This window comes from Triticum dicoccoides, chromosome 1B (genome assembly GCF_002162155.2).
Source record: "Triticum dicoccoides isolate Atlit2015 ecotype Zavitan chromosome 1B, WEW_v2.0, whole genome shotgun sequence".
Taxonomy (NCBI): domain Eukaryota; kingdom Viridiplantae; phylum Streptophyta; class Magnoliopsida; order Poales; family Poaceae; genus Triticum; species Triticum dicoccoides.
Genome location: NC_041381.1, coordinates 61565158 through 61584000, shown reverse-complemented (window position 1 = coordinate 61584000; position 18843 = coordinate 61565158). Strand labels below are relative to the sequence as shown.

At 44.6% G+C, this 18843-nt stretch overlaps 1 protein-coding gene across 1 annotated transcript; it reads right to left on the bottom strand.

The window, feature by feature from the left end:
- Positions 1-5578: 5578 nt before the first annotated feature.
- Positions 5579-6611, bottom strand: LOC119301232 (xylanase inhibitor protein 1-like). The gene has a single exon (XM_037578167.1). It carries the CDS (start codon positions 6595-6597, stop codon positions 5674-5676), a length of 924 nt encoding a protein of 307 aa, XP_037434064.1. The 5' UTR covers positions 6598-6611; the 3' UTR covers positions 5579-5673.
- Positions 6612-18843: the final 12232 nt, after the last annotated feature.

The following is an 18843-nucleotide window of genomic DNA, read 5'->3' as shown; positions in this document are numbered from 1 at the left end:
CAAGTAACATACCGATGACAAAGGGAACAACGTATGTTGTTATGCGGTCTGACCGATAAAGATCTTCGTAGAATATGTAGGAGCCAATATGGGCATCCAGGTCCCGCTATTGGTTATTGACCAGAGACGTGTCTCGGTCATGTCTACATTGTTCTCGAACCCGTAGGGTCCGCACGCTTAAGGTTACGATGACAGTTATATTATGAGTTTATGCATTTTGATGTACCGAAGGTTGTTCGGAGTCCCGGATGTGATCACGGACATGACGAGGAGTCTCGAAATGGTCGAGACGTAAAGATTGATATATTGGAAGCCTATATTTGGATATCGGAAGTGTTCCGGGTGAAATCGGGATTTTACCGGAATACCGGGAGGGTTACCGGAACCCCCCGGGAGCTATTTGGGCCATAGTGGGCCTTAGTGGAAAAGAGAAGGGGCTGCCCTAGATGGGCTGCGCGCCCCCCCTTCCCCTAGTCCTATTAGGACTAGGAGAGGTGGCCGGTGAAGGAAATATGCCCTAGAGACAATAATAAAGTTATTATTTATTTCCTTATTTCATGATAAATGTTTATTATTCATGCTAGAATTGTATTAACCGGAAACATAATACATGTGTGAATACATAGACAAACAAAGTGTCACTAGTATGCCTCTACTTGACTAGCTCGTTAATCAAAGATGGTTATGTTTCCTAACCATGAACAATGAGTTGTTATTTGATTAACGAGGTCACATCATTAGTAGAATGATCTGATTGACATGACCCATTCCATTAGCTTAGCACCCGATCGTTTAGTATGTTGCTATTGCTTTCTTCATGACTTATACATGTTCCTATGACTATGAGATTATGCAACTCCCGTTTACCGGAGGAACACTTTGGGTACTACCAAACGTCACAACGTAACTGGGTGATTATAAAGGAGTACTACAGGTGTCTCCAATGGTCGATGTTGGGTTGGCGTATTTCAAGATTAGGATTTGTCACTCCGATTGTCGGAGAGGTATCTCTGGGCCCTCTCGGTAATACACATCACATAAGCCTTGCAAGCATTACAACTAATATGTTAGTTGTGATATGATGTATTACGGAACGAGTAAAGAGACTTGCCGGTAACGAGATTGAACTAGGTATTGGATACCGACGATCGAATCTCGGGCAAGTAACATACCGATGACAAAGGGAACAACGTATGTTGTTATGCGGTCTGACCGATAAAGATCTTCGTAGAATATGTAGGAGCCAATATGGGCATCCAGGTCCCGCTATTGGTTATTGACCGGAGACGTGTCTCGGTCATGTCTACATTGTTCTCGAACCCGTAGGGTCCGCACGCTTAAGGTTACGATGACAGTTATATTATGAGTTTATGCATTTTGATGTACTGAAGGTTGTTCGGAGTCCCGGATGTGATCACGGACATGACGAGGAGTCTCGAAATGGTCGAGACGTAAAGATTGATATATTGGAAGCCTATATTTGGATATCGGAAGTGTTCCGGGTGAAATCGGGATTTTACCGGAATACCGGGAGGGTTACCGGAACCCCCCGGGAACCATATGGGCCATCATGGGCCTTAGTGGAAAGGAGAAAGGGGCAGCCCAAGGGGGCTGCGCGCCTCCCCCCTTCCCCTAGTCCTATTAGGACTAGGAGAGGTGGCCGGCCACCCCTCTCCCTCTTTCCCCCTTGGGAATCCTAGTTGGAATAGGATTGGGGGGGGGGGGAGTCCTACTCCCGGTAGGAGTAGGACTCCTCCTGCGCCTCTCCCTCTTGGCCGGCGCCCCCTCCCCCCTTGGCTCCTTTATATACGGAGGCAGGGGCACCTCTAAACACACAAGTTGACACAAGTTGATCCACGTGATCGATTCCTTAGCCGTGTGCGGTGCCCCCTGCCACCATATTCCTCGATAATACTGTAACGGAGTTTAGGCGAAGCCCTGCTGCTGTAGTTCATCAAGATCGTCACCATGCCGTCGTGCTGACGAAACTCTTCCCCGACACTTTGCTGGATCGGAGTCCGGGGATCGTCATCGAGCTGAACGTGTGCTCGAACTCGGAGGTGCCGTAGTTTCGGTGCTTGATCGGTTGGATCGAGAAGACGTACGACTACTTCCTCTACGTCGTGTCATCGCTTCCGCAGTCGGTCTGCGTTGGGTACGTAGACAATACTCTCCCCTCGTTGCTATGCATCACATGATCTTGCGTGTGCGTAGGAAATTTTTTGAAACTACTACGAAACCCAACAATCGCTACAAAGCGCGCTGGGTCGTTCGTGGCTTCCGACAGCGTGCTGGCATCGACTTCACCGACACCTTCGCTCTGGTCATCAAGCCCGCACGATACGCATGGTTCTCCACCTTGCGGTCTCCCATGCTTGGCCGGTGCACCAGATGTACGTATCTAACGCCTTCCTCCATGGTCACCTCGAGTAGCAGGTCTTCTGCCAGCAGCCCACCGGGTTTGTTGACCCGACACTTCCCGACCAGGTGTGCCTGCTTTCACGATCCTTGTACGGACTCAAGCAGGCTCCGCGCGCTTGGTACCAGCGCATCGCGGCGTTTCTCCACCAGCTTGGGTTCCTCTCTACCTGCTCGGACGCCTCGCTCTTCGTCTATCATTAGGGCTCCGACATGACCTACTTGCTGCTCTATGTCGACGACATCATCCTGACGGCATGTACGGCTGGCCTCCTCAGTCAGCTCATGGCTCGTCTTTGCGCTGAGTTCGCCATCAAGGACTTGGGTCCTTTGCACTACTTACTCGATATCGAAGTGGTGCACCGTCCTGATGGCTTCTTCCTTCATCAGCGGAAGTACACTCATGAGCTCCTGGAGCACGCCGTCATGCTTAACTGTAAGCCCGCCGCTATGCCTGTTGATACGAAGGCTAAGCTTTCTGCCACGGATGGTTCTCCTGCTTCGGATGCTGCTTTCTATCGGTCTATCATTGGTGCTCTTCAGCACCACTCGACCGGAGATCCAGTATGTTGTGCAGCAGATGTGTCTTCATATGCATGCTCCTCGAGACGTTCACTGGGCTGCGGTCAAGCGGATTCTCCACTATGTATGTGGCACTATGGATCTTGGCGTCACGCTTCATGCCTCCGTTGACACGCCCTCAGCGCCTACCCCGATGCAGACTAGGCGGGCTGCCCTGACACTCATCGCTCCACCTCAGGCTATTGTGTCTACCTTGGACCCTCACTTATCTCATGGTCGTCCAAGCGGCAGCCTACGTTCTCTTGTTCCAGTGCTGAGGCTGAGTATCGCGCAGTGGCCAACGCCGTCGCTGAGTGTTCGTGGCTTCGCCAGCTGCTTCAGGAGCTTTCTTGCCCTGTTGACCGTGCCATGGTGGTCTACTGCAACGTCTCGGCGGTCTACCTCTCCGCTAACCTGGTGCATCATCGACGGACCAAGCATATTAAGATGGATATTCATTTTGTTCGGGAACAGGTGGCCCTTGGCCATATTCATGTTTTACACGTTCCTACTTCCCAACAATTTGCAGATATTATGACCAAGGGCTTGCCTATGGCGTTATTTGAGGAGTTCCGGTCCAGTCTTTGAGTCAGCCGCGGTGCCGCTTTGACTGCGGGGGTGGGGGAGGGGGGGGTGTTGAGTATATGTGTTATGTGCATATTGTGTATTGGGCCCGCCTCCTAGTTCCTTGTATAGTTGAGGTCCGTGGTCCACCTTTGTACATCATATATACGTGCCTGTGCACAAAGAGCAATACATCGTGAAATTCACATATTCTACAAAAGATGCACATCATCTAATTTATCTTACTCACGCCGATGAGGACTGTTTCCGACAGGGGAATAGTGAAATGAAGATTGAAGAGTGCATCTGGTGGTTAGATCTTCACTGTGGCAGAGTAGGTACTCTCTCCATTTTGAATATATGATGTCAACATAAGATAATTAGATCAAAAGGTCTGTATGCCCGTTTGCATGATTCAACTAACTTGATTTTTTGGAAAAGAAAAATGTGTCCAACTAATTTTTTACATTATTCACAACATAAATGCTTATCGGAAATAAAATAAAATCAGTAGTATATACTAAAAAAGATAATCAAAACCATAGTCTATTATTACTTCTCCATCCATTTTTAACAGAGGCATATAAGGAAGACAGTCCTTATATCATCACGCTGCAACAGATATCAAAATCGCAGTTAATAAGCTCCCTAAAAATGACGTGCATAGAAAACGAATTTTCTTTCCTCAAAATTAAATAGTTATGTGTACACCAAATAGCCCACGTCAGAGCTTGAAGTCCAGAAAGATCATTTTTCTTTCTTTCTTTTATATATGATGTATTGATTGGTGGGGTTAACCGGGGGGCTCCTATATACAATTTGTGGAAGCTGGTTAACCAACATAATTTTAAAGCCCATTAGGCCTATTTAAGTCAATATTTCAACAAACTAAGTTCAACATTTTCAAAACTAGTTCCAACATCCAAAACTATCATATTCAATATTTTCTTCTGTAAGAAAAATATTGCATTCAACATTTTTCACCGTCTAGCTCAACATCTTGAAAAAACTATATTCAGCATTTCGTTAGACAAGAATCACCATGTCAATTTTCTTTTGCCATCTTCTTCACCACGGTGATTGGCAGCGCGTGGGGAGCACTGGTGGCGGCAGTACCTAGCCGGTGAGCCTGCGGGGAAGCAGGTGCGGGGCTAACTTGCGTGACAACATGCTCGCAGGCTATGCGCACAGCGAGTCAAGCGGCACTGAAGCCAGTCACGAGCTCGGCGCGCAGGTGCATGGGCGTAGGGCGTGGCGATGAGGCCGATGGTGATGGCCAGCAGCGCAAGAGCAGTGCACGCATTGAGGCAATGGTGTTGGCGGCCGGTGGGCAGGGAGCGGTGCTAGGGTTTGAGAAGGTCAATGATGCATCCAACGTGAGAGATTGGTTGCACGAATCTCAAACAATGAAAGTTGGGTAATAAAAAATTTCAAAAGCCATACTGGTTTCGCGGGGTTAACCTGGTAGCTATTGATCGCGTGCTGCCCAAAGCAAATTCAGCCCACCTCGGGCGTGAATTGTGCTTCAGTCCCCGCTGGCCCAATGGAAGTTGAGCCCACCTACGTTGGGTCCACTGGCGAACCCAAATTGTCACCTCCGTTCGTGGTGGTGGTTGTGGACGACAGCTGCCAGGTCGGCTGTCTACCGTGTGCGCGCAGCGGGTGACGTGCACATGTGTGTGCTTGTGGGCTATCAATTCCTTTTCTCGCCGACGCGTGCGTGCGCGGCTCACATATTGTCGTTTTGTCCAAAATCAGGCCCACATAGCCGCTTAAAAAAGAATTACCAATGATATGTCGTGATACTTTTGAGAATATATAACAGCTTAATTAATGTTTGGTCAAAAACTCTGTTCTCTCGGCCCTATCCATGAAAACCATCTTCGAGCTTTTAGTCCCTTAGCTTGTTTATTAAGGGCGACGGAACAAAAATTATTCTGGCAAAAGTCGTAGGAGAAGTGATCATATTCCTTATTTCATTGACTAGAACAACAAACAACTTCAGTTCACATTAGTCGTAGGAGAAATATATCATTATCATATGAATGCCGTTTTATTCGTACACACGCATACACAGTAGTACAGTAGTATACACTCCGATCCGTAGCTGTAAACCAGCGATATATACGATCAGGCCCATCCATTGACGACGCTGCTCCAGCGTGTCTTCTTGTCGGTGAACCTGTCCCAGACCATGACCCCGCCATAGTTGTTCGCCTTCTGCACCTTGGGCAGCAGGTCGTAGTAGAGGTACTTGAGGTAAACGGCGACGGTGCCCTGCGCCCCCTCCGGCACGCCGCTCTCCGCCGGCGCGAGGCCCAGGTACACCTGCGTCCTCGGGAACGCCGCCGTCCACTTCTCCCACTGCCCTACCACGCTGTACGTCCCGCCCTTCCCCAGCGAGCATGAGTCGTTGCCGTAGAACCTGACATGGATGCGCTCGAACAGCCCCGTCCGGAGCGCCGCCCCCAGGCGGGAGTCGGGCAATCCGCACCGCGGCGTCGCTGTCAGGCGCACACCCTTCCGGCCGCGGTAGAACCGGTTGTACCCGTCAAGGCGGCTGGCCAGCTCGTCGTAGTGGTCGGGGGCGCCCTGCTCGATGTAGAAGTCGATGCCGTCGACGGCGGCGTCGTCGAACGGGCGGTACACGCCGTTCCGGCGCCCGCCGAGGTGCGCGTTCCAGAGGTTGTCGGCGACGGCTGCGGCGGAGGCCGAGGACGGGAGGGAGTAGCCGTTCCCGGGTCCGCCGATGGAGAGGAGGACGAGGATGTTCCTGGACTGGCAGTGCTTGATGTCGGCACCGACACCGGCGAGAGAGTGGCCGGAGAGGTCGCCCCAGTAGCGGCCGTGCCCGAAGACGCTGTAGAAGGAGATGACGACGGTGGAGTAGAGCCCCATGTCGCAGGCCTCGCGCAGCGTGCCCTCGCCGGCGTTCCGTCCCCAGAACACGGTCAGCTGGCCCGTCTGCTTCGCCGTGGCGGCGCCGGCGAGACAGGAGACCAACACGAAGGCAATCACGAGCGGGTGGAGAGCGAGAGGGCGTCGGAACGCCATGGCGGAGGTTTGAAGTGAGATGGTTCTGGATGTTGTGTGATGGTGTAGGAACTTGAAGGCGTTGGGGAGGTCTATATATAGGGTTTGTTTTGGCACACGAGCTCACAGATAGATGCAGCTAAGGACATCTCCAGCCGCGCCCCCAACAGGCCTCCAAGACCATTTTTTCGGCGCCGGCGCCAAAAAAACGGCCCAGTCGCGTCCCCAGGACGTCGAAAATCGCCGGTTCGGACCTTTTTTCCGCCCGGCGGTCACAGGCCGAACCCGGCGCGCTGGGGAACCGTTGGGGGCTCCGGCGCTAGGGAAAAGCACGCCTGGCCCACACCGACAGAGGAAAAGTCAAGGTTTTCTTCCCCCGACTCGCCTCGCACCCCCCGCGCCCTCGGCCACCACTAGCTATATCCCGGTGACGGCCGCCGGCCTACTCTGCTAGATAGCCATTCCCCGCCGGAAAATAGCAGCGCTTCGCCGCGGCAGCCCCTCCCGCAGCAGCTGGTCGTTTCCGGCCGCCGTTTTCGGCCGCGGAGGCGCGGTTTAACGGCGGGTACACGCCACCGAGGGCAAGGTGTTCGGCGTTTTGACTGTCTCGGCGATGGACTCGGATGAGGAGGAAGAGCTCGTCGCGCTGCTGGAGGAGGAAGCCGCGGCCGACGTCCAGGAAGAAGAGCATCTGATGGTGCTCGTCGCCCTCGCCCAGCTGCTGGCGATCAATGAAAAGCCGCGTCGAGGTGGCTCGGCGCCGGGGCGGGTGAAAGCAAAGAACCGGCATCGTCTGCAAGGCTACTGCATGCTCTACTTCGACTACTTCGCCGATGCTCACTTCATGGCGAGAGAACATTTCGGCGCCGTTATCGGATGAGCCGAAAGCTCTTCCTCAGGATTGTGAATTCCATCCGGGAGTTCGACAACTACTTCAAGTGCAAGATGGATTGCACTGGCGCTCTTGGATTCACCTCCATCCAGAAGTGCACGACAGCGATGAGGATGCTTGCATATGGAGCTTCCAGTGATTCACTTGACGACTATGGGCGCATGGCCGAGTCCACCAGCATAGAGTGTTTCTATAAGTTCTGTCGGGCAGTGGTGGCAATGTTTGGGCCACAATACTTGAGAACACCCAATGCGGAAGACACTGCTCGGATCCTAGCCCAGAATGCAGCAAGAGGATTTCCTGGGATGCTTGGAAGCATCGACTGCATGCATTGGCAATGGAAGAACTGCCCATTTGGTTGGCAGGGGGTGTACAAAGGCGCCAAAGGCCGTTGCAGTGTGGTGCTTGAGGCGGTAGCCACACAGGACCTCTGGATTTGGCACTCCTTCTTTGGTATGCCAGGAACTCACAATGACATCAACGTGTTGCAGTGCTCTCCTGTTTTTGCCAAGCTCGTTGAGGGTCATTCTCCTCCGGTGAACTTCGAGATCAATGGGCACCAATACAACAAGGGGTACTATCTAGCTGACGGCATCTATCCGAGATTGTCGACATTTGTAAAGACGATCTCAAACCCTGTGGCAGGAGGCAAGAACGCCTGGTTTGTGAAGGTTCAGGAGGCTTGCAGGAAGGATGTCGAGCGGGCATTTGGTGTGCTCCAATCTCGATTCGCTGTTGTTCGGTACCCCGCTCAGACCTGGTCGAAAGATCAAATGTGGGATATCATGACTTGCTGTGTCATCTTGCACAACATGATCATCGAGGGCGAGCAAGAAGACCCAGTGTTTGACACTGAACCATACTACAGGCAGGGTCCTCTAGCCGAAGTTGATCACCAGCTACCGGCAACTTGGACTGCCTATCTCAGTATGCGTCAGGAGATCCGAGACCCACAGGTGCATCATCAACTGCAGAAAGATCTGATTGAGCACCTATGGAGGCTCAAGGGGGACACCGCGTGATGAAATACGAGTTTTTATTTGTTGAACTATATAATTTGTATTGAATTATTTGTTGTTGTAGTATTTTGTTGAAGTATTTGATTTTTCTGTGATGAAATATGTGATAAGGAATAATTGTGTTGATAATTGAACGCCGAGACACGGTGAAACCACGCCGAATATGGGCCTATTCTCGCCCATATGGGCCGTTTATTCGCCGAAATTGGGCTGCAAAGTGGGTCAATTTCGGCGCCTGGGGGCGAGCTGGGGGCGACGACTGGGCGCAAAACCGCCCCCAGCGCCAAGTGTATCGCCGGCTCGCCCCTAGGGGGCGATTTGTATGCGTCCTGGGGGGGCCAACGGCTGGAGATGCCCTAAGGTAGGAGTAGGTGATGTGGACGCGAACTTGGTGCTCTCGGTACCCGCGCACCTTATATGCGGAAAAAAATTAGTAATCCAAAAATAGTTCAAAAAATTTCAAATCTTTTTTGAAATCAAACATGATCAGATATTGTACTCGTATAAAAAGTTTGGACAAGAAATGATTCATATTGACTTCACGGCAAAAAAGACAAGTTTATGACAACAATATAGTGTGTATAGTATTTGTATATAGCGTTTTTTGCTGAATCTTGGACCCAGGATGCAACGAAAGTCGTACTCTGACTAATCTTTTTATACGACTACAATACTTGATCATGTTTAATACAAAAAAAGATTTGGAATTTTTTAAACTTTTTTTGAATTACTAATTTATTTTTGCATATAGGATGCGCTGGTACCCAGGTTCTCCTTCATATTTTCCTAGGTGATGTGTGTTTTCTTGTGCGCCGTGGAATGCATGGAAAACAAGGAGCTCGACTTTTCAGGATGAAGAAACAGGGGGAAGTGAACGTGCACAGCAAAGTGTTAGGGCATGTACAATGCATAGCCTCAAGGTGATGCCTCGCATGCCATGTAGGATCGGATATGACGTAAAGTAGGTTCGGATAGGGAAGCGGGATCCTCTTCAGAAGGTGGATGCTTGAAGAGAAAAGGTGTGGTCCGGTGACAAAAGATAAAAATGTTGGAGTGAAAAGTAGAGATGCATGTGTACTAGAATCTTTATTTTCTATTTCTTAATGAGGCCCACTAGTGATAGCTTGCATTGGGGAGAAAAAAATAAATGTAGATGTCTCAAGTTACTTTTTGTCATGGGGCATATGTATCCATATGCCACCATTGTACATGCCCTTATCGATCCAGAGCTCGTCGCCGTCGTCATCCATGGATGGCTGTAGGTGTATACAAGGGGTGGCTTTATTGTTTGAAGGTGCAGTGCAGGACAGCTAGCTAAGTAGAAAACGTCACAGCGCGTGTTTCTTTGATCATAAACCAAATGCAAGACTCGTACACTCTCCGTCCGAAAATAATTGTCATCAAAATGGATTAAAAAAAATGTATCTAGAACTAAAATACGTTTAGATGTATCCCCTTTTATCAATTTTGATAACAAATATTTTCAAACTGAGGGAGTACATGCATGAACATGTAGGCTGTAGCCTCTGCTAAAAGGTGGACCTAGCAAAACTTTCCGATTAGTTGGCTATACATAGCTCCTGGTTGAAGGTGCTCTTGTATGCTGAGGTACGAGCCCAGTCAAAGATTGAAAGACACATCCTAAAGCTAGATACAATAGTTTTTCCTTAAAAAGAAGCTAGATAAAAATTAGAATATGATGCGCCAAGGAACATTCCGGCAACGCAGAACCGGGCTTCCTATTTTACCATTTCTTCCTCCAGCAACGCACGCAGGATAGAGTCGTTCCCTGAGCAACGTTATCGTATCGTGCTAGCCTCATAAACTAGGTAGGATGTGCGGCCTGCCGCGTCCCAACTTCACTCTGTCGTATCCAACCCGATAAATAAAATTATATGTCACACATGATTAAGAACCGCCATGACACGCTGTCCGGATAGTCCGGTAGCACCGGACGTAAGGCAACCCGAAGTGATCTATTCCAGTCGGCAAGCTCTGCTTGCCCTAAGGTGCGCCAGAACCGGATATCCCACTGTCTAGCCTGGAATGCCATGGAGACCCATATGCTCGGGTCTGAACAGATCAAGAACAAGCTAGGGAAGCTCCCTCTCAGGGGCACGGTACCCAACCAGGGGTCCAACTAAAATTGGGTCCCAGCCCCGTCCCCTAAGGAGAAGGAGATTCCTAGGCGGATGTCCTCCCTGATCCGTTGGATGGAACGCCAGAACTGTCAGTCTCCCGGCCTATTACAAGCCATGAGGGGCTCACCCCTCAGATATTTTGCCCGAATAAACTGTAACCATAAGCCACCCTTGCTACGTAATATCCTCCAAATCCAACAGAACATGAGTGCGGCGTTCATGCGGCGGGAGGTCGTAATGCCTAGGCCGCCCTATTCCTTGGGCAAGCAAATGTTCGCCCACTTTACCATGTGGTATTTCTGGCGTCCATTCGCTGCCTGCCAGAAGAATCTAATGAGCTCCTTGTCGAAGGAGCCATGAACGCCCTCTGATAAAATATAGAGCCCCATCATGTACACGGGGAGACTTGCTAGGTTAGCACTAATTAATAAGGATTGATTTTTCTCCCCTTGGAAGTAAACCGGCCATGCCAGGGCTCGACCCGAGATGCCAATCGTCCCACCAACAGGTCGGAGGCACTCGTCAGGATCTTTGGGTCAGCCATCGGCATCCCTAGGTATGTGATGGGGAATGGCGTTAGTTTGTAGTTTAGGTTATCCGCAATGTGCTACTTGTGAGCTGCGTTGGGATTTCCTCGAAGAGGAGAGGATGATGCACTATAGTAGAGATAAGTATTTCCCTCAGTTAAGAACCAAGGTTATCAATCGAGTAGGAGAACCAGGCAAAACCTCATGAACAACACCTACACACAAAAGAACAAATACTTGCACCAAGCGCAGACAAGGGGTTGTCAATCCCCTCATCGGTTAATTGCAAGGATCAAGTCTGATAATGATAGATAGATAAACAAAAACACAAAATAAAATAATGGTAAATAAATTGTAGCAAGGTATTTTTTACATATGATAAAGATAGACTCGAGGGCCATAGTTTTCACTAGAGACTTCTCTCTTGAACATGGCATACAGTTGGTAAACAAATTACTATTGGGAAATTGATAGAAAAACGCATAGTTATGACGGTATTCAAGGCAATGATCATGTATATAGGCATCACGTTCGAGACAAGTAGACCGACTCCTGCATGCATCTACTACTATTACTCCACACATCGACCGCTATCCAGCATGCATTTAGTGTATTAAGTTCATACAGAACGGGGTAATGTCTTAAGCAAGATGACATGATGTAGACAAAATAAACCCAATTAATATGAATAAACCCCCATCTTTTTATCTTTAATGGCAATGATACAAATACGTGTCATGTCCCTTTCTGTCGTTGGGATTGAGCACCATAAGATCAAATCCATCACAAAGCACCTCTCCCACTACAAGATAAATCAATGTAGTTGGCCAAACCAAACAGATAGATCAGAGAGAAATACAAAGCTATAACAATCATGCATAAAAGAGTTTAGAGAAGACTTCAATAATATTCATGAATAATCTGATCATAAACACACAATTCATTGGACCTAACAAACACACGCAAAAGAAGATTACTTCGAATAGAACTCCAAGAACATCGAGGAGAACATGTCGGGCTGTTGGCTGGTTGGTTCTGCAGAGATTGGCAGAGTTTGGAGAAACGGGAAGTTTACCAAGGGGATAGGCCTTCATTTCACGTGGCATTACTAGGCTCGGAATTTTGAAATTATTCAAGTAATTAGACATGGCAGATGACCAAGAAGGCAAAGAAAACAACGGCGTATGATCTATGCCGAACTAAAATAGGGCATATGATCCCCTGCAAAAATAAAATAGAAAGCTTCCATCTCATTATCCCAGATGGCTTTGGGAAAAGACAATTAAGTGGAAAAATAAGCAACAACCTGACTGATTGCATACTCACAACAACAACAAAAGAAGAGTAAATTGGTACTTCGGCAAGCATTAACAAGCTAGTTGTCGAATCGAAATGTCGCTTCATTTATCAACAAAATATGTTGTTACAGGGCCCTTCTATGTTCAAACATATAGATCTGGTTTGTGAGGACCCCTAGTTTCCTATTTATTGAAATGCATGCTCTGGTGCCATTTAGATAGCTGTATTGTCTTGCTGTTCAAATTTTTTTCCAGCGTAGGAGAAGGGAAAGAAGAGGGAACGTGAGATGAAGGATACATCTTGGGCCCACGACAGAGGGGAGTGGTTTTGAGGGTACAACTACATGAAGTTTATTTATCAAAAAAATGAACAATGTAATTTGTTTGTTCAAATTCATGTTCTCCTTTTATTGAAAGTGTTACAGATTAGACCTTATAATGTAAAGGTCATGACCCCTCTGTGCACTAGCTCCTGTCACCTCCACCGATGCTTTTTTTTGGTACAGAAACAAAATTCTCATATGCCGAATCATTTACATGTCTTCTGGAGAGAAAAATTGAGAACTAAATACGATTTGCATGCTACCATATAAAACAAGTTTTGTTGCTAAAAAATTGTGAAAACAACCAGAAGTGAGATTTGGGAAATCCTATAGAAAATATGATGCATGCTCTAAATATTGGGTCTCTTTGTACAAATTTACGGAACATTTGGTTCTAGGACTAACAATGCCACATTTAGTTACTTCTGCTGTTGTTAAACTTGTGTACTATGAGTGTAGCGTGAAGCATCCTTCTCGAATTCGACCAATTACAATGCTGACAATTTTGTTCACTTTTGTCTCCAGTGTGATTTAGTGGGCACATATATATCCGATGGTTATAAAATTACATGTCATGTGGCATTGGTGTTCAATCGAAGTTTTGGGTTCATGGTAGTGTTTGGAATTCTTTGAACTACAAGATCAAGCGACATAGTAGAATGTTTCTCATAATAAACCCATGTTCAACAAATTTGGGTTCATTCATCACCGTCATCTTTCGTTTGAACTCATCAGCATAATGACTTCTAGTGTGTTTAAGGTGCGTTTAGTTTGTCCATACCTAGAAAGAGTTAAAGTCTGTAAAAAACGCAAATTTAAAATAATATTCTCAATGCTAACCTTAATTATTAGCAGTAAAATGGTTCCATCTTTATATATACGGGTCAATGCTCAAGGTTAAAACTAAAAAATATTTGCAAATCTAAAATCTATTATTTTTTACTTCTCTTCTAGAGGCAAGACCTTCCAACTGCTTCTCATGTTGTTTGGTGCATTCAATCTCGCTAAAAAAAGGGACAAGATCGATCTTTTCTTTTCTTGCTCCCGCTTCTCTGTGACTCTTTGGACGGGGTCTTGAGTTCTTTTCAGATGGATGTTAATACCCCCATCTCTACATCATTAAGATGCACATAACCATTTTTATTTAGACTAGCATGAACATTAAGTGTATCCTTGTATCCTTCCATGCTAAAGATCCCAGGAATCAAGTATGTAAAATACCATCAATTGTTTCATGTTGGACTTACATTTCACATATCCATACTCCTTTACATTTCACATATCCATATTCCTTTTTGGTCGTTTTATTTGTTAAAATATTTACTATAAAAGTGAAGATCATAGTAGTGAGGCTAATTTGAAGCCTCTAGGCTGGTTTTAGGCTAATTAGTGGTCACTACATGCTAGAATTTGGCACAAAAATATATATCCCGCTTACTATAACCACAACATCATGCTCACCTACATGCATAACGAGGTTGATCGGCCCAATATACTACTCCCTCCGTCTCATAATGTAAGACGTTTTTTGACTCTAATGTAGTGTAAAAATCGCATTACATCATGGGACGAAGGGAGTAGTTTTTTCTTTCGATTATGGCGGCATCTCTCCTGGCGTGGACGGAAGAACTATAACGTGTTTTTTGTAACACTCGGTTGCTCCTAGCGGGACTAAGGACTTATGCTGCCTTTTATTTGTTTCTTTCTATTTTTCGTTCTATGTAGGCTGCTATGTTCACTCGCATTAGTAGACCTAAATCAAATTTTCATTTATTTTTATTTTATGGGATTTTCACTTAGTTGTTTTTCTTTTGATTTACCTATTCTTTTTCCCGTTTCTTTCTAATTTTCATTTTCCATTTCTTTCATGTTTTTCTCTTTTCCTCTTTTTTTCATGTTTCTTTCTCCTTTTTCAGTTTTGGTTTGCCCTTTTTTATGTTTCTTTTCCTAAAAACAATTGTGCATTTTATATACATAACTTCTAAAATATACTTTGGGTATTTATAAATACACTTAAAATTTTTTTACATACATGGTAAGCATTTTCAAAATACATGAAGCCTATTTTTCATATAATGTAACAATAATGCACAATGAACAATTTTAAAATAATACATGATGAAAATTGTTGAGATAATTTTGAACATTTTTAGGACATGGAATTTTAAATGCACTCTAAACATACTTAATTATACAGTAAATGATGTTCAAATAAATTTTAACAGTTTTAACGCAAACTGAACCTTTTTAAATACAAGACGAACAGTTTTAAATATTTTTAACATTTTAAATACAAGATAAACATCTCCCATGAAAATGGACCGGCCCAATAAGTAGGAACTGAGGGCTATGTAACGTTATTACTCGCAGTAGACGATATATAGCAGCTCCCGAAAAAGTTCTGTGTGTATCTTGAAAATTGTTCATCTTATATTAAAAAAAGTACAGTAAGTATTTAATATATATTAAACTTTTGGAATTCTTCATTTTTTATTATGAAAATGTGAACCATATAAAAGAGAAGTTCAGAAAATATTAAAAAGATATTTAAATTATATTAGGAAAAATTACCCAATAAAAAAATGTTCATAGTATATTAAAAAATGTTCTGTGTGTATTGGGAAAACATATATTAACCCAAAAAAAGAAAATGTATATATTAAAAGAATGTTTATGTTACACAAAATTTTAGAAAATAACAGAAAACTGAAAGACACAAAGAGAAAACCGAACCCAGAAGAAATCACTAAAATTAAAAACCCTAAAGCCATACTTAAAAAAGTCGAGTAAGAAAAAATTCAGAAAATAAAACCAGAAAATGAAAGTAGAAACTGCCATGTCTTTCTTTGACTTGGTGCTTTCTGTTTGTACATCTGCAAAGCCGGAAGGTTAATGCACTTATGCTTACTTGTGTTAGATCCCATGCCTTCTGGCCTTTTGGGTGTCTTCTACTTGTTCTCCCATTTTGCTTTTAGAACCTAATTAATACTATATTATTTAAATATGTTTGATTTTGCATCCATTTTCTCTTTGATGCTTCCTTGACATTTTATCAGACCTACCAGAACGTACTCTGATTTAAATCCTCCATCTATATAGATTAGAAAGAGTAAGTTTGGTACATAACAAAATGTTTGACCTGGGTGACATGAATTCTCCCTCTGTATATCAAAGTAGAAACATTTCAATAATGTTGCTGAACATTGTATTTTCCTGTAGGCATGGTCGCAGTACTGCAGTTAGGGTGCAACATACAAAATGATCAGCTAGCACCACGTGTCACACACACACAACACTATATTTTTGTATAATATGCATACAGAGCACACGTACTTGAGATGCAGATACATACATCGCGCACCGTCGCCTCTTCTCTGTCTTGCTTGCAGTATGGACTAAGGTTGCAAGCTCATAACATATCAACACAGCAGAAAAAAATAGGCAAAATATAAAACTTTTGGGCACGAATCATGATGGTGTCTCTTGACAGACACTACTGTCTACTGTGCTGTCAGCCTCGAGATTAGTAATTCGTGCCCCAGATGTTGATGAGTGAGTGCTACAATGCGCTGCTGGGCCAGTACCACACTCTGGAAGGTCTGGAGGCTGGAGGTACACCTAATCACCATCCCTCATCGACAAGAGTGATTATGCATGATTGACACTGCATGCAGGCATGCAGGAACACTGGCAGATAATGGCGTGCATGCATGGCGACCACAATGATAATCTCCCAGCATGCATGTGTGCTGCTAGCTCTTGATGGATGGTCACTCGATTTCAGCTCACATTGTGCATCACCGTCTCCTGGATGCCTTGATCTCTTTGTTGCTTTGTTGATCTTTGTCTAGCTCTTTTTTTGAACTAATCTTTGTCTAGCTCTTGACATAATCGGTAGTGTTTACTACTGCTCAAACGAGTAATTATCTGCTTGATTATAGAAGCCTTCTTGCTGCTTCAGAAGAACAGAGCTAAGTTCAGGGTCCATTTTTCTCAAGGAAACACTGGATTTCAGTTCAGAAAAAAAGCACTGGATTTCTCCACCCAATGGCAAACAGAAAAGGACATTTAATTTGGAAATTTTCAATGCCTTACTAGTTACTCCCTCCATCTCATAATATAAAAGCGTTATTGACACTACACTAATTATCATGAAATATAATGTTCTTTTACAAGTCCAGTGTGGCTCCTTGATTCAGGGGGAGCCTAACTTGTAGATCAAGATGAAACCTGAATCATTTCTGAAGAAAAGAAAGTTGCCACTGCATGCTGTCACCTAGATGTGCTTTTGAGAAGTTCCTCAAAAGAGGCAACAAGTCATCCTTTGACGCCTCCATGTTACGTACAGTTTAGTCAATGGGCCTGACACACTTCTCCCAAGCAAAAACCATTCTGACACGCACACAATAACTACACAATGCCGCCGCAAAAAAAAAAACAAACAAACAAAAAAAAAACTACACAAACAAACTACACAATGCAACAAGGTTCATCCGTTCAGGTACTTGTTCATACAACCACTATGATCTTTGTCTGCAGCCAATATGATTGTGCCTTACAGAGCACATCTGTATATTTTCAAAACCGAATGGAGGGATAAGATTCTTTGGCTTCTGTAGCCATAAGGCTAAGTCTGCTGCTGCTGCTGCTTTTTTCTTTTCTTCTTTACCTTTTCTTTCCATTCCTTGACAGCTCAGTAGTTTCTGACTGATATGTTGCTCTAAATTCCACCGGCAAGATTGCTGAGGGACCTATTACTTTCAGTGCTGGGAATTAGTTAAAAGTGTAACCCAACTTTAATCTATCGGTCCTGCTGCATATGCTCCTGTCCCTTTCTTGCCTCTGCTCTACTGAGTACTGACTGACGAGTCAAACTGATTAGCCAGACAGCGGCTATGCCTGATTCGATAGCAGTACATTTGATCATGCTAAGCGTGGCCCTTGGCATTACAGTACATACTTAATCACATGTTTTAATCATGTGAATTGCATGCTTGTTCATGCTTTTCATCGTAGCTTTCCTGTGTCCATAGGCTGAACTCATTTGCAAGCTACTGAACTGCTGATCTGTACCCTCTACGCTGAAAATTGCTACTGTCGACATGGACCGACCGCTAATGTTTCCTACCAAACAAGATAAACAGTCCCTATTAATATTAGTAGAAATCTTTTGCTATCCATTGGTGTAGGTTACGAAAATTAGTAGAAAAAAATTGCTCCCTCAACCATTTCTGAATTCCAGATTTGGTCTCCGATGCAAGGCATCTTCGGCACTTCGTTTAAATCAGACAAATTTGGCCCCAAACCTCAGCCAAAGCGGTAGAAACAATTAGGTGATGCTGCTTTCACACACATGTCACACAGTAGAAGAGATGATTTTATGGGGGGTTTTGTGCAAAATGTTGACAACATGGCGGTAATCAAAGTGCCACACGAGCTGACGAGCGGTCAAACATGGGTCCTGGGTCAATAGGGCATGTAATAAACCACTTAAAAGAAAATTGGGACTGAGATGTGCATTTTCAAAGAATTAGGACTAGCTTGACATTTGGGGAAAAGAATTAGATCCTTCATTGTATTTTAATCTTACAAATATACCATATTTTCAGTTATAATAATAATTATTGAATTATTTATGAGATTGCCTGAGTTTCAACAAACTTCGTTAGAATACTTACAATTATCTATTTATTCTAAATTTACAGTGCTTTTGTTTCAAAAGTACAGCAATGAGAAAATTCCTTTTCTTAATTTCATAATTGTTCCTATATTATTATTGAGATTTCTCAAAATTTCAAATTTAAGGCTGCATACTTACAGTTTTCCATTTATTGGAATTTACTACTCCTATATTACTTTTAAAGTCCATGGTTATCGTATTTCACAAAAAATATTTATGTTTATTTTTTTCTTGTAAACTTTTTTTTTGAAGAATATGTTCTTTCCTTGATTTTTATTCAGTCTGACATGCATACAAAGATGACAAAATGAAAGAGGCTTGAGGTTCTTGTTTGTAAAACCAATATGATTGTGCCCATCCGAAGCACATCTTAATATCTTCAAAATC

Bases quoted from the DNA above. Each gene is read 5' to 3' on its own strand.
- LOC119301232 (XM_037578167.1), bottom strand. From the start codon at position 6,597: ATGGCGTTCCGACGCCCTCTCGCTCTCCACCCGCTCGTGATTGCCTTC.